The sequence below is a fragment of the Cydia strobilella genome, chromosome 11, assembly GCF_947568885.1.
Source record: "Cydia strobilella chromosome 11, ilCydStro3.1, whole genome shotgun sequence".
Classification (NCBI taxonomy): domain Eukaryota; kingdom Metazoa; phylum Arthropoda; class Insecta; order Lepidoptera; family Tortricidae; genus Cydia; species Cydia strobilella.
This window is the reverse complement of record NC_086051.1, coordinates 503,033-515,994: the sequence shown is the minus strand read 5'-3', so window position 1 is coordinate 515,994 and position 12,962 is coordinate 503,033. Positions and strand designations below refer to the sequence as shown.

The 12,962-nt window shown below is 38.0% G+C and overlaps 2 protein-coding genes across 2 annotated transcripts; one reads left to right on the top strand and one right to left on the bottom strand.

Annotated features, from left to right (window-relative positions):
* The first annotated feature begins 81 nt into the window (after positions 1 to 81).
* On the top strand, positions 82 to 6,487 carry LOC134745222 (tRNA N6-adenosine threonylcarbamoyltransferase). Its single transcript, XM_063679216.1, has 6 exons — positions 82 to 257; positions 1,174 to 1,395; positions 3,076 to 3,226; positions 3,974 to 4,080; positions 4,503 to 4,669; positions 6,230 to 6,487. Exons 1-6 carry the CDS (start codon positions 143 to 145, stop codon positions 6,467 to 6,469), a joined length of 1,002 nt encoding a protein of 333 aa, XP_063535286.1. The 5' UTR covers positions 82 to 142; the 3' UTR covers positions 6,470 to 6,487.
* Positions 6,488 to 8,876: 2,389 nt separating this feature from the next.
* On the bottom strand, positions 8,877 to 12,841 carry LOC134745221 (GEL complex subunit OPTI). Its single transcript, XM_063679215.1, has 4 exons — positions 12,642 to 12,841; positions 12,454 to 12,557; positions 11,854 to 11,983; positions 8,877 to 9,508 (listed from the first exon to the last, which is right to left on the bottom strand). The coding sequence occupies exons 1-4, from the start codon at positions 12,741 to 12,743 to the stop codon at positions 9,461 to 9,463; spliced, it is 384 nt and encodes a 127-aa protein (XP_063535285.1). The 5' UTR covers positions 12,744 to 12,841; the 3' UTR covers positions 8,877 to 9,460.
* Between the last annotated feature and the right edge of the window lie 121 nt (positions 12,842 to 12,962).

The following is a 12,962-nucleotide window of genomic DNA, read 5'->3' as shown; positions in this document are numbered from 1 at the left end:
ACAATTTTAAATACGCAGTTTAAACAAACCCATGCCACAGTAAACTAAACGTCAGTTTTGACATTGACACTTTATGTGTGATGGTAAACACGAGCGAGCATTTCAGTTATTAGCGAAATTTTGTGAATATTTAGTTATCCCAATGGTTATAGCCATAGGTTTCGAAGGCAGTGCCAACAAGCTTGGCATTGGTATAGTGAAAGATGGGGAAATACTTGCCAACTGTCGCAGAACTTACATCACACCACCCGGTGAAGGTTAGACTTGTTTTTATTATTTTGTTGGCGTTTAAACTATTAAATTGACGACTCTATCTTTCATTAGCGCCCCTAGCCCTTAGTTCTTGTACCTATAACGTTGTTTGTTACAAATAAGTCGATCCTTTACTAATCCATTTCAAACAACCTCTGGTTTATTTTATTTATTTAATCAGGTAAATACACATTATATACAACTTAATTACAAAAGTACCGTTAAACCAGTAAGGTTTGCCTCGGTACACCATCCGCAGTAGATTTGATACAATAATAAAATATAAATAAATAAATAAATAAAAATCATTTATTGCAGACTAAAAGGTCCATACATGGTTAGTAAACATTACAATCTTATTACTAGTGTTAGTAGCGCATAAAAACTAGACGGCGACTGCATGCAGCCCCTGCCAACGGTTGAGCATGGGGCCATTTTCGCGCTCCATGAACACGCCCAGAATGCTGTTGGGGCTGCCGCGCAGGCGACGCATCAGTGAAGCGCACCTCTTGCGCATTATCGCCGCAAAGCTGTCAACTTGTGCCTCCGCAAACATACCAGAGGCACTACAAAATCGCGGCAACCCCATCAACACCCGGAACGCGTTATTATATTGGACGCGTAGGCCGTTGTATGCCCTCTGCGTATAGTTGGTCCACAGGCTGCATGTGTAGAATGACTGACAGTACGCTTTGAAAAGTGTAGTCTTTACGTGTACAGTACATTTCGCGAACCTGCGGGCCAACATAGAAAAGTTCATAACATGCTCAATTAAGTAATCTATTATTTAAATTACAACAATATAATTAATAATATATATTGTTATTTATCACAAATAGGTGCTAAAATAGCCGTTGGAGTTCCCAATCCATCTGGTTTTGTGTTAAACAGCTTAGTAGTTATAAGAATTTAATATTGCAGGTTTCCTACCCAGAGAAACAGCAGAGCATCACCAACAAAACATCCATGAAGTGCTTCAAGAAGCCTTTGAGCAGTCGGGCTTGAGTCCCACAGATATCGACGTTGTGTGCTACACCAAGGGACCCGGCATGGGCGCTCCGTTGATGGTGTGCGCCATTGTTGCTAGGACTTGTGCTCTGTTGTGGAAGAAACCTATATTGGGTGTTAACCATTGTATTGGCCGTATCCTTTTTAATATTATTTAGATTAGATTATAAATCTGACACAAGCATGATTATGATACTAGTAAATGTGGTATAGTTGGTCAAACCAAAGTGGCAGTAAGTAAGAACAAAAAAAAAACTATACTCATCCTTTTCTTTTGGGTGTTAGTAAGTGTAAGACAAATATAGTATGAGTCTCTCTGTCTATGTTTGAAATGAGACAGTCCTTTGACAAATATAGTATGAGTCTCTCTGTCTATGTTTGAAATGAGACAGTCCTTTGACAAATAGAATAGAATAGAATATTTATTGCTCTCATGTTGGTGTACAGGTCTAAGTACAATTTTTTTTTTTTTATTATAAACTGATTGGCGATTGGCCCTAGTCACACCTGATGGAAAGTGAAGGCAGGGCCTAAGATGGAGCTCACCGGTTCAGTAACAGCCTATTCACTCTTGTTTTAAAGAGACCGAGGTCATATTGATCAGGGAATACAGACGGCGGGAGCGCATTCCTTTCCTTAGCCGTCCGTACCAAAAAGGAGGAGGCAAAACGTTTCGTCCGAACGAATGGAATGTGGACCACGAACGGGTGCATTCGCTCCCCGCGCCTGGATGTCCGATGATGGAAAGGGGAAGGTGGGATCAGATCGTGCAGTTCCTGTGCACACTCCCCGAAATGTATCCGATAGAACACCGATAGGCAAGCGACTCGACGGCGATGCTCAAGGCTCTGTATCCTTGACTTGACAGATGGGTCATCGCCAAAGAGTCTATGAGCCCGACGCTCTACCGAGTCCAGGGCCGCCAGCTGATATTTGGCAGAACCGTCCCATAGGTGGGAGCAGTATTCCATGCACGAGTCCGTGTTACCCCATGTTACCCTAAAAGGGTATTGCAATTATACATACATTAAAATATGCAAGTACATAAATCTTTCAATTATAGTTTATAATACTTGTGAAAATCTTTAACCTTTTTGCATAGTTCACCTTATTTATTATAAATTATCAAAAGAACAGCTTTATACTTATTATTTCTATGCCTATTCAGGCAGGATGTGTTGATCAAAAATTGTTTTATTACATCTTTATTGTACCACATTCAAGAAATGAATAAATGATTATGATTATTATGATTAAGCCTTTATAAGGCAGATGGATTATATTTCCCACCTGATTTTGACCTCTAATTCATAGTGATAGATTTCAATTTTGCATAATTCCTAACATCCTTATGCCTTATAAAGTGTTGATTGACTTATAAAGTGTTGATGCGGGGTGGGTTATTCAAGTAGTTTTTAATAGGTTACTTTAGTTTTATTTATAGTTAAGGTTTTTTTTTATATATAATTTTTAGTTCTTAGGTATTTTTTTTAAGTATTGTGTAAGATTAAATTGAAGACCTAATAATCTGTAATTATTGTAAAATGGACTCTTTAGAAGTAGAGATATGAATTTAACCCATTTTAATCCAATAACAATACAAAATGAATTTTTAGTTGCCCTGAACTTGTACAGGGGGAAAAAATATAGTTTTTCATCATTTAACCAGGGTTATCATATAAATCTAATGCAAAATGACCATGAATACGTAATCGTTTGAGCATAATTCTATGCCTTGTTTATTTCTGTCAGTATGAGAAATAATAAAATTGTCTATCCATAATTGCAATTCTTAATCCTTACACAATAATTCAGACATAGAGATGGGCCGCCTAATCACCAAAGCAAACAACCCAACAGTATTATATGTGAGCGGTGGCAACACACAGATCATTGCCTACTCCCGCCAGCGGTACAGAATCTTTGGAGAAACAATTGACATTGCTGTTGGGAATTGTTTGGATAGGTAATCAAAAAAAGACAACATAAAATAAAAGTAATGCTTCAAAAAGTTTTGAGAGAAACCTTATTATAAGTGGTAGAAATTTAATAAGCTGTTTGGCTTAAAAATATGTCAAAGGAATAACATGTAAAATGTTTGAAAACCTATAACTTAACTGGGCATTAAGTTGTTTATAGATGTACCCCCTTATTCATAAAACTTTACGGGCCATAATTTAGTTAAATTATATTTTATCCCGTTCTTACAAATACATAAGTCAGAAGCCAGAAGCCTATGTCATGGCCCTTATAATATCTATTGATGCGAATATAACCTCATTATTTAAAATGGGCACACTACTTTGTGATGCTATGCTTCTGAACAAAAAATACATACAAAAACCGGCCAAGTGCGAGTCGGACTCGCGCACGAAGGGTTCCGTACCATTTCGCAAAAAACGGCAAAAAAATCACGTTTGTTGTATAGGAGCCTCACTTAAATATTTATTTTATTATGTTTTTAGTATTTGTTGTTATAGCGGCAACAAAAATACATCATCTGTGAAAATTTCAACTGTCTAGCTGTCACGGTTCATGAGATACAGCCTGGTAACAGACGGACAGACAGACAGCGAAGTCTTAGTAATAGGGTCCCGTTTTTACCCTTTGGGTACCGAACCCTAAAAAGTGACTGCATAAATTATAACCCTAAATTAGTACTTAGCCTGTGAAAAAATGTATAACCTTTTGTAAATATTTAGTTAATTTCTAGGTTTGCAAGAGTCCTAAAGCTGTCTAATGCCCCAAGCCCCGGCTACAACATCGAGCAAGCTGCCAAGAAAGGCAAGAAGTATGCTCATCTGCCATACTCTGTTAAAGGTACATCTAATTCTACACTACCGCTCAAAAGTATTTAGGCACCCGCAATTTTCACCATACTATTGTATACAAAAAATAGTTTCAAAATCATACTGTGCAATCGCAGGCAAATGACTCTCTTACATGTTGGATTGAATTTTTATTTAAGTAAATATATTGAGCCTTCAATTGTTGCTAAAGACATCCTTTATAATTTCGAGTTTACTTTATGCAACAACTTAAAAAACAAAATGAAACGATTTTGTACTGGATAGATGGCGCCATCAAAGCTTGCCGCTTTCTCTAGTTTTGTTCTATGAGATTTGGCTTAAAGGGCTGGCATCCAAACCATAAAATTCAAAATAAAAAACCGGCCAACCCAACCCCATTGTTGTGTTAGTCAATCATGATAATAAGCTGAAGTTTCGTTTCGTCTTTCTCAGGAATGGACGTGAGCTTCTCCGGCATCCTGTCGTACATGGAGGACAAAATCGATGAATTACTGAAGGAATATACACCTGAGGACCTGTGCTTCTCACTTCAAGAGACTGTCTTCGCTATGCTGGTCGAGATCACCGAGCGCGCGATGGCGCATTGTGGCTCTGATGAGGTTAGGAAGGGTCTCTATTGTTTCCCTTATAGTTTTAAGTCATAATGTATTGTTCGTCAACATTTTCGTTAGTCATAATTTGGTTTTTCTCAGAAACGCGTAACTTTTCAGGATTGCCATAAAACAAACCTAACCTAGCCTATCTACAGGATAACCTGAGGAAAATCCTGAAAAGTTAACGGTTTCAGAATTATGACTTTCAATAATTATGTCAAACAAAGGGACCCCGCTAAGGGAACTCTTAGTCCCATATTTTACATTACATTGTGGCTCTGATGAGGTTAGGAAACTCTTTGTTCCATATTTTACATTGCGGCTCTGATGAGGTTAGGAAACTCTTAGTCCCATATTTTACATTGTGGCTCTGATGAGGTTAGGAAACTCTTAGTCCCATATTTTACATTGCGGCTCTGATGAGGTTAGGAAACTCTTAGTCCTATATTTTACATTGTGGCTCTGATGAGGTTAGGAAACTCTTAGTCCCATATTTTACATTGTGGCTCTGATGAGGTTAGGAAACTCTTAGTCCCATATTTTACATTACATTGTGGCTCTAATGAGGTTAGGAAACTCTTTGTCCCATATTTTACATTGCGGCTCTGATGAGATTAGGAAACTCTTAGTCCCATATTTTACATTGCGGCTCTGATGAGGTTAGGAAACTCTTAGTCCCATATTTTACATTGTGGCTCTGATGAGGTTAGGAAACTCTTAGTCCCATATTTTACATTGCGGCTCTGATGAGGTTAGGAAACTCTTAGTCCTATATTTTACATTGTGGCTCTGATAAGGTTAGGAAACTCTTAGTCCCATATTTTACATTGTGGCTCTGATGAGGTTAGGAAACTCTTAGTCCCATATTTTACATTGCGGCTCTGATGAGGTTAGGAAACTCTTAGTCCTATATTTTACATTGTGGCTCTGATGAGGTTAGGAAACTCTTAGTCCCATATTTTACATTGTGGCTCTGATGAGGTTAGGAAACTCTTAGTCCCATATTTTACATTACATTGTGGCTCTAATGAGGTTAGGAAACTCTTTGTCCCATATTTTACATTGCGGCTCTGATGAGATTAGGAAACTCTTAGTCCCATATTTTACATTGCGGCTCTGATGAGGTTAGGAAACTCTTAGTCCCATATTTTACATTGCGGCTCTGATGAGGTTAGGAAACTCTTAGTCCCATATTTTACATTGTGGCTCTGATGAGGTTAGGAAACTCTTAGTCCCATATTTTACATTGTGGCTCTGATGAGGTTAGGAAACTCTTAGTCCCATATTTTACATTACATTGTGGCTCTAATGAGGTTAGGAAACTCTTTGTCCCATATTTTACATTGCGGCTCTGATGAGATTAGGAAACTCTTAGTCCCATATTTTACATTGTGGCTCTGATGAGGTTAGGAAACTCTTAGTCCCATATTTTACCATTCTGGAGCTCAGTTTTCAGCTGTACAATGGACACCCAGCCGCAATATTGCATGGCCATTTTATCAATGAACTCATTAAGAGGATAGGGGACGGCTACTTCGCCGCTATTAACGTTTTGCTTGTTTTCAGGTCCTAATAGTGGGAGGCGTAGGTTGCAACGAGCGCCTTCAACAAATGATGGGAACCATGTGCTCCGAACGCGGCGCCAACGTGTTCGCCACCGACGAGCGCTTCTGTATCGACAATGGCGTCATGATAGCTTATGCTGGTGCCTTGGCGCACCAATCAGGGGCCAGTATGGAGTTTAAGGATGCCACTATAACGCAACGGTTTAGGACGGATGATGTACTTGTTACTTGGAGGGATTAAAAATTTATTTTGAAACAATTGATTTTTATTTCCTAAAAAAATAAAGATCTTCGCTATCGACGAATGCTTCTGGCTTCTGTATCGATAATGGCGTCATGATAACTTAATGCTGGTGCCTTGGCGCATTGACAAAGTGTGGACGTGTCATTATTAACACATTCACTGCCCCCAACACAATAAAACACCGTATGCCCATATGCGTTCACCGTCATACAAGTTTGTTCCTAGGCCACGCCCCCTGGCAGTGAATGTGTTATCGGCAATTTTCTATGAAAATGTGACGTACCGTAAAATGGGGTGAGTAGGAGCAAAACTGACATTCAAACCTCGATAACGTTTGTATTTTAGTTTTTATTTTATTTTGGGTAGTTCCATTTCATAACTTTGACGATAAACAGGAAATCCCACCTCACCCCGTATTCCCTCGTAATTGGGGTGAGATGGGTTTTCATACAAAGGTGATGTTGGAAGATTGTTGGATCTTTTTTTTATTATGAGTATTACTATAGCTCCATTTTAAATTAGAATACATTATTCTTGTAGCAGTAGCCTTAAAATCTCATTTCACCCCCCTTTCATCCCTTCTCTCCCCATTCATAACCCAACTCTCCCCGCGAACCCTACTCACCCCGATTTACGGTACTCTATGAATTTCTGTTAACGCTTGTATTTTAAAACATGGGTAAACAAAAAGAGTTGTTAAATTATAAAAACTTTTATTAAATCAACCATCTTTGTTCTTAGATACATACTGGAAGAGGAAACACAGGACCTCGCGCGCTTAATAATATTGCTAATATTAGAAACAAGGAAATACATTCATTATTGCAATGGTTTCAAATTCATAGTGTACTTAGTGGCTAACAATTTTGTCCCATATTTTAAGGTGTTATAAACCCAAAGGATCTATTTGCTAAAGAAAAATTATTTTAAATAATTATTTTTACAGTACATATGGTGCTACTTTCTCGCACTAGTGCGTCAAATAGCACTTTTCGTGCATATGTCGAAAGTTTAAAGGGCCATATGTACTGTAAAACGTTGTACGATACACGTGCGAATAGGTAATTCACAACTCGTGTCGATTTAAAACACTGCCTGCGGTCGTGTTTTAATTTATCGCCACTCGTTTCGAATTTCCGCACTTGTATCGTAAATAACTATTGATAAGTGAAAACCGCATGAAAATCCGTTTAGTAATTTTTGAGTTTATCGCGAACATACATACGTAGTACGTACAGACAGACGCGTCGGGGGACTTTGTTTTATAAGGTGTAGTGATGGTGGCCTGATATAAACAATCCATTGCAAAATACCTTAAATACCAAAACTTAACAATGATTATTCTGCTTAAATAAATAATGCAAATTAAAATACTTAATTACTGTTCGGCAAAATAAATGGTATGGCTATATTTACATTGAATATGTATTTCATCTATAACAACTTAAATCAATATCTTTATTTAAGTTAGGATCAATTTAAAAGAATAGCTTTTTCATATTATCAAAATTAAAAAACCGGCCAAGTGCGAGTCGGACTCGCGCACGAAGGGTTCCGTACCATTACGGAAAAAACAGCAAAAAAAATCACGTTTGTCGTATGGGAGCCCCATTTAAATATTTATATTATTCTGTTTTTAGTATTTGTTGTTATAGCGGCAACAGAAATAACCATCTGTGAAAGTTTCAACTGTCTAGCTATCACGGTTCATGAGATACAGCCTGGTGACAGACGGACAGCGGAGTCTTAGTAATAGGGTCCCGTTTTTACCCTTTGGGTACGGAACCCTAAAAAGCTTAAAAGCTTTAGGCTAAGTTTGCACCAACTGGGCTTGGCAGTGACAATATATGGGGCATTTTCTATGAAAAGGGACCTTATTGTCGATGGCGCTTACGTCGCACAGCGTCGCCCGGCATTGTATTTATATCGAAGCATCGTTATAGTTTGTCAAAGGACAGATTTTATTTTATTTTATTTTAAACATAGACAGAGATAATCATACTATCTTTGTCTTACACTAGTACTAGCACCCAAAAGAAAAGGATGAGTATAGTTTTTTTTGTTCTTATTTACTGCCAATTTGGTTTGACCAACTATAATAATGGCGTAAGCGCCATCGACAATAAGGTCCCTTTTTATAGAAAATACCACATGGCAGCACCATATTACTTAACATAGAAATTGGCATGAAACCTTTTATTATCGACATTTATTTATTACTTTATCAAAGGTAAAAATATTTTTAAAAACTGCCACATTCACAAGTGAAACTTAAGGGGCCCACTGACTATCAGTCCGCCGGACGATATCGGCCTGTCGGTTGTTCGGAACTGTCAAATTTTTGTTCTAACTGACAGGCCGATATCGTCCAGCGGATTGATAGTCAGTGGGCCCCTTTACAGAATATCAGTGACACACAAGCCTGGTTTTTTTGTCACTAATCTGTACAAGTACAGAATGAAATTTCATAATAAATTTCACTGGACTTTAACCAGATCCCATTAAATTACCGTCTGAAACAGTTTGAAAGCTTATTTCAATAGCACTAGTTTAGCAATTTACCAGAAATAATAATATCAATTTAAATCCCAATAAATGATAAATTACAATCTTTATTATACCTTTCAACATGCAAACTAATACAGGATTACAGTTGAACTAGCCCAAAATTCATATATCATTCTCAAACAAAGCACAGAAAATAGAGTAAGGAACAAAATTTTAGATAAAAGCCAGATTGCCCTATTACACACTTATTATAGAAATTATAGTACCTAGTAGTTGATATCATTTGAGGTATCTAATAACTTATGATAACTGTTTTTACAAGTTCATAGCATAAATTACAGCTTTTGCAATTTGCACATTACATTACAATACATCCTCAAGTCTTTCCCACTCTTTAACATATTGTCTTTACAAACTACTAACAATACTTGTACTTAGACTGCATTCTGTTTGTCTGTCTGTAATTCACACATGTGAACCTCATAAACTGCTTCCATGAAGTCCTGTGTACATGATTATCCAAGTGACCTGAAAACAAATATCATATGATTTATAACAAACAATAAAAACCCTTACTTAACCATTACCTTATCAAAATTAGAAGCCATTAGAAGATTCTCTACTGTAGCTGCCGTGCAGTTCTCGACTCAAATAGTAAAATATTTCAATATTTTAATTTTCAATAGATAAAGTAAAACAGGTCATTAAAGAAATGAAAACAGATTCTGCACCTGGACCAGATGACATTCCTGTTACACTGCTGCAAAAGTGTGACACCTTGGTTGGCCCGTTAGCCAGAATAATGCAGACATCATATGACACAGGCATTTTACCTGAGCAATGGAAAACAGCAACCGTGACCCCAATATTCAAGAAGGGAAACAAGCTTGAACCGTCTAACTATAGACCGATAAGTCTCACTAGTGTAGCATGCAAGGCCATGGAGAAAATTCTGGTTAAACATATAAGAGGTTTTCTTGCCCTGCACAGTGTGATAGGTGACCAGCAGCATGGGTTTTGTCCGCATCGCTCTACAGTGTCCAACTTGCTGTCTTGCCTCTCTTCCTGGACTAAAAGTTTTAACAAGAGGGACCCTACAGATGTTATTTATCTTGACTATGAAAAGGCCTTCGACAAAGTTCCCACAGAGAGGCTACTTCATAAACTGGAACACTTGGGAATCCGTGGGAAACTATTAATATGGATAAGGGCCTTCCTACAACATAGAACCTTTAAAGTTAGATTTGGTGAGACCAAGTCACAGCAAAGAGAGATACAGAGTGGAGTACCACAGGGTTCAGTTTTGGGCCCGGTGCTCTACATACTGTACACGGTTGACCTTCCATGCCGCCTCAAATGCAGTATTAGTACTTTTGCGGATGATACCAAGTTATTTGCTAACCCACTCGTAGATTACAGCCAACTACAAGATGATCTAGATGCAATAGCAAGCTGGTCAAAAGAATGGTTAATAAATCTGAATACTGCCAAATGTACAATACTTCACATAGGAAATCGGAACCCCCGTCTGACTTACAACTTGGAAGGCGCTCCACTAACGGCTGTAAAAACACAAACTGACCTAGGTGTTAAGATCTCGAAAGATCTAAAGTGGGAAGAGCACATATCTACAATGGTTAAGAAAGCCAGAAGCATGATTTACCTCATTAGGAAAGCTTTCAAGACCTTAACACCGGATATGATGCTAAAAATATACAAGACATACGTCAGACCCATACTGGTCTGGAGTCCTTACTTTGCCAAGGACATTGAGATGCTGGAGAAGGTCCAACGGAGTTTCACGAAACTGCCAAGGCAACTTAAAAACAAGCCATATGAGGAGAGACTAAAGGAACTGAAACTTACTACCCTAAAGCACCGCAGAGAACGCGGAGACCTAATAGAGAGTTACAAAATACTATCTGGGCACTATGACCTCAAGGATTTTCAAGAGATGTTCAAGCGCAACAACAGCGATCGTCTGAGAGGTCATCACTTAAAGATAGAAAGGCATAGGTCTCACAGTAACCCTTACAAACACTTTCTGAGCAACCGAGTAGTAAGGGCTTGGAACAAACTCCCGGAAGACGTAGTTTCAGCACAAAATGTGAACCAGTTTAAAAATAAATTAGACAAGCATAACACTACATCTAATACTCGTTCATGATATATATCTTTATGATTACTGGATACAGGCCATATCAGTTGCCATAACTGCCTGCCTGCTTATTAAATAATAATAATAATAAAACTGATATAATCTTCAATACTGGTTATAAAGGTACAGTTGACAAAACGGTTAAAAAGTGTAGAAGTGGTGGTTATCGTATGGAGGCTGATGAGAGAGTGATTAAGCGAAATTGAACAGTAAAAAAGTAGAATTTAGGTGCCTCCAATTGGCCGCGATACAAATGATGTGGAGCGCTCCTATTGGTGCTTTAAAAAAACCTCCGCATACTAACCGAGCCCGACGGCTGCGTTTAGCTACTTTTTTTATTTTTATACCACGACGGTGGCAAACAAGCATACGGCCCGCCTGATGGTAAGCAGTCACCGTAGCCTATAGACGCCTGCAACACCAGAGATATTACATGCGCGTTGCCGACCCTTTAAAAACCTGTACACTCGTTTTTTGAAGAACCCCCTACTGTTAGCCCCTCGGGAAAACCTCGGCAGGGAGCTCATTCCACAGCCGAAGCGTCAGCGGGAGGAATATTAATTTATATAAATATAAAAAGTTGCGTTTGCAACATCTTCCAAATGGCAAGTATATGATATGCTAGTGAATTTTCTATAATGTCTATAAAACACGGTAGTTGTCTATTGTGTAGAAAACTATTACAAAAAAAGTTATATCATAATTATAATCTCACCAAAAACCCAGCAAATGACGTCATGAATCCTTCCTTGGTGATTTCCCACAAACCACCATACTCCTCTTCATCTATGTTTTGGAAATTGCTCGCATAAAAATATATTACTGCAGCATTCACTAACACAAATCTGAAAAGATAAGTACAAAAATATAAGGTATTTAAAGCCACCTTAAACTGAAAACATATCGCTGCTATACTTACTCAACCTCATATCTGCAACACTCATTTGATGACAAAAACACCCGTATTCCGAATGAAAGAAAAGCAACATTTCCATCAAATGATTGTTGCAGATATGAGGTTGAGTAACAATATCAATGTTTGTACAGTAAGCAGCAGAAGTTGCTAAGTGTTGCTAATTTCAAAATTACCTTGACACACTTATTCTTTTAACAATAAAGCCGCGTCAAGATCATTTTGAACACCTCGCCCACTCAGCAACATCTGCTGCTGACTGCTGACTGTATGTTCTAACTAAACAAATACAAATTATCTCACTTTTCTTACAGCACCTTGCATAAGTTATAGAGTTAATTAATAGGATATAGTCAAACCAATTAAATACACGCTAATGAATTTGGCAGAACAATTACTTACAGCAATAATCCCAGGAATCCTTTCAAGGGAAGCAACCCCCAACACAGCCCCAAAATTATGCCAATGGCTTGTCGCATCCAGTAAATAACGTCCAGGAACTCCTCCTAAAACATTTAATACACATTATAGAACATACTTATAGCTTCTTTTTGTCACAAAATGTACAAATCCCGTGACCGAATTCTAACCTTATCGGGCCATTCTGCGTTCGCTTCGAGCACTTTTCTCCAAACAGATTCTGTTACTTTCCCCTTGTTGGCACTGTCAGAAGATTTGTTTTTAGAGGACATTGTATTATCAGACTGTTATACTCTCGTTTTAAGTTAAAATACAGTGTATTCAATACACTTCATTAGTCTAATCAATAATCGCTCGTAAAATAAAATCTTACACGTCACTGTGACATTGACAAGTTTGTAGTTAGTTGCTAGGGTAAAAAAGTAGTTCTCGCCCACGGCGCAAACAGCTTGCATACGTTAAGGCGCGTATTATATGCACAGGACATAATT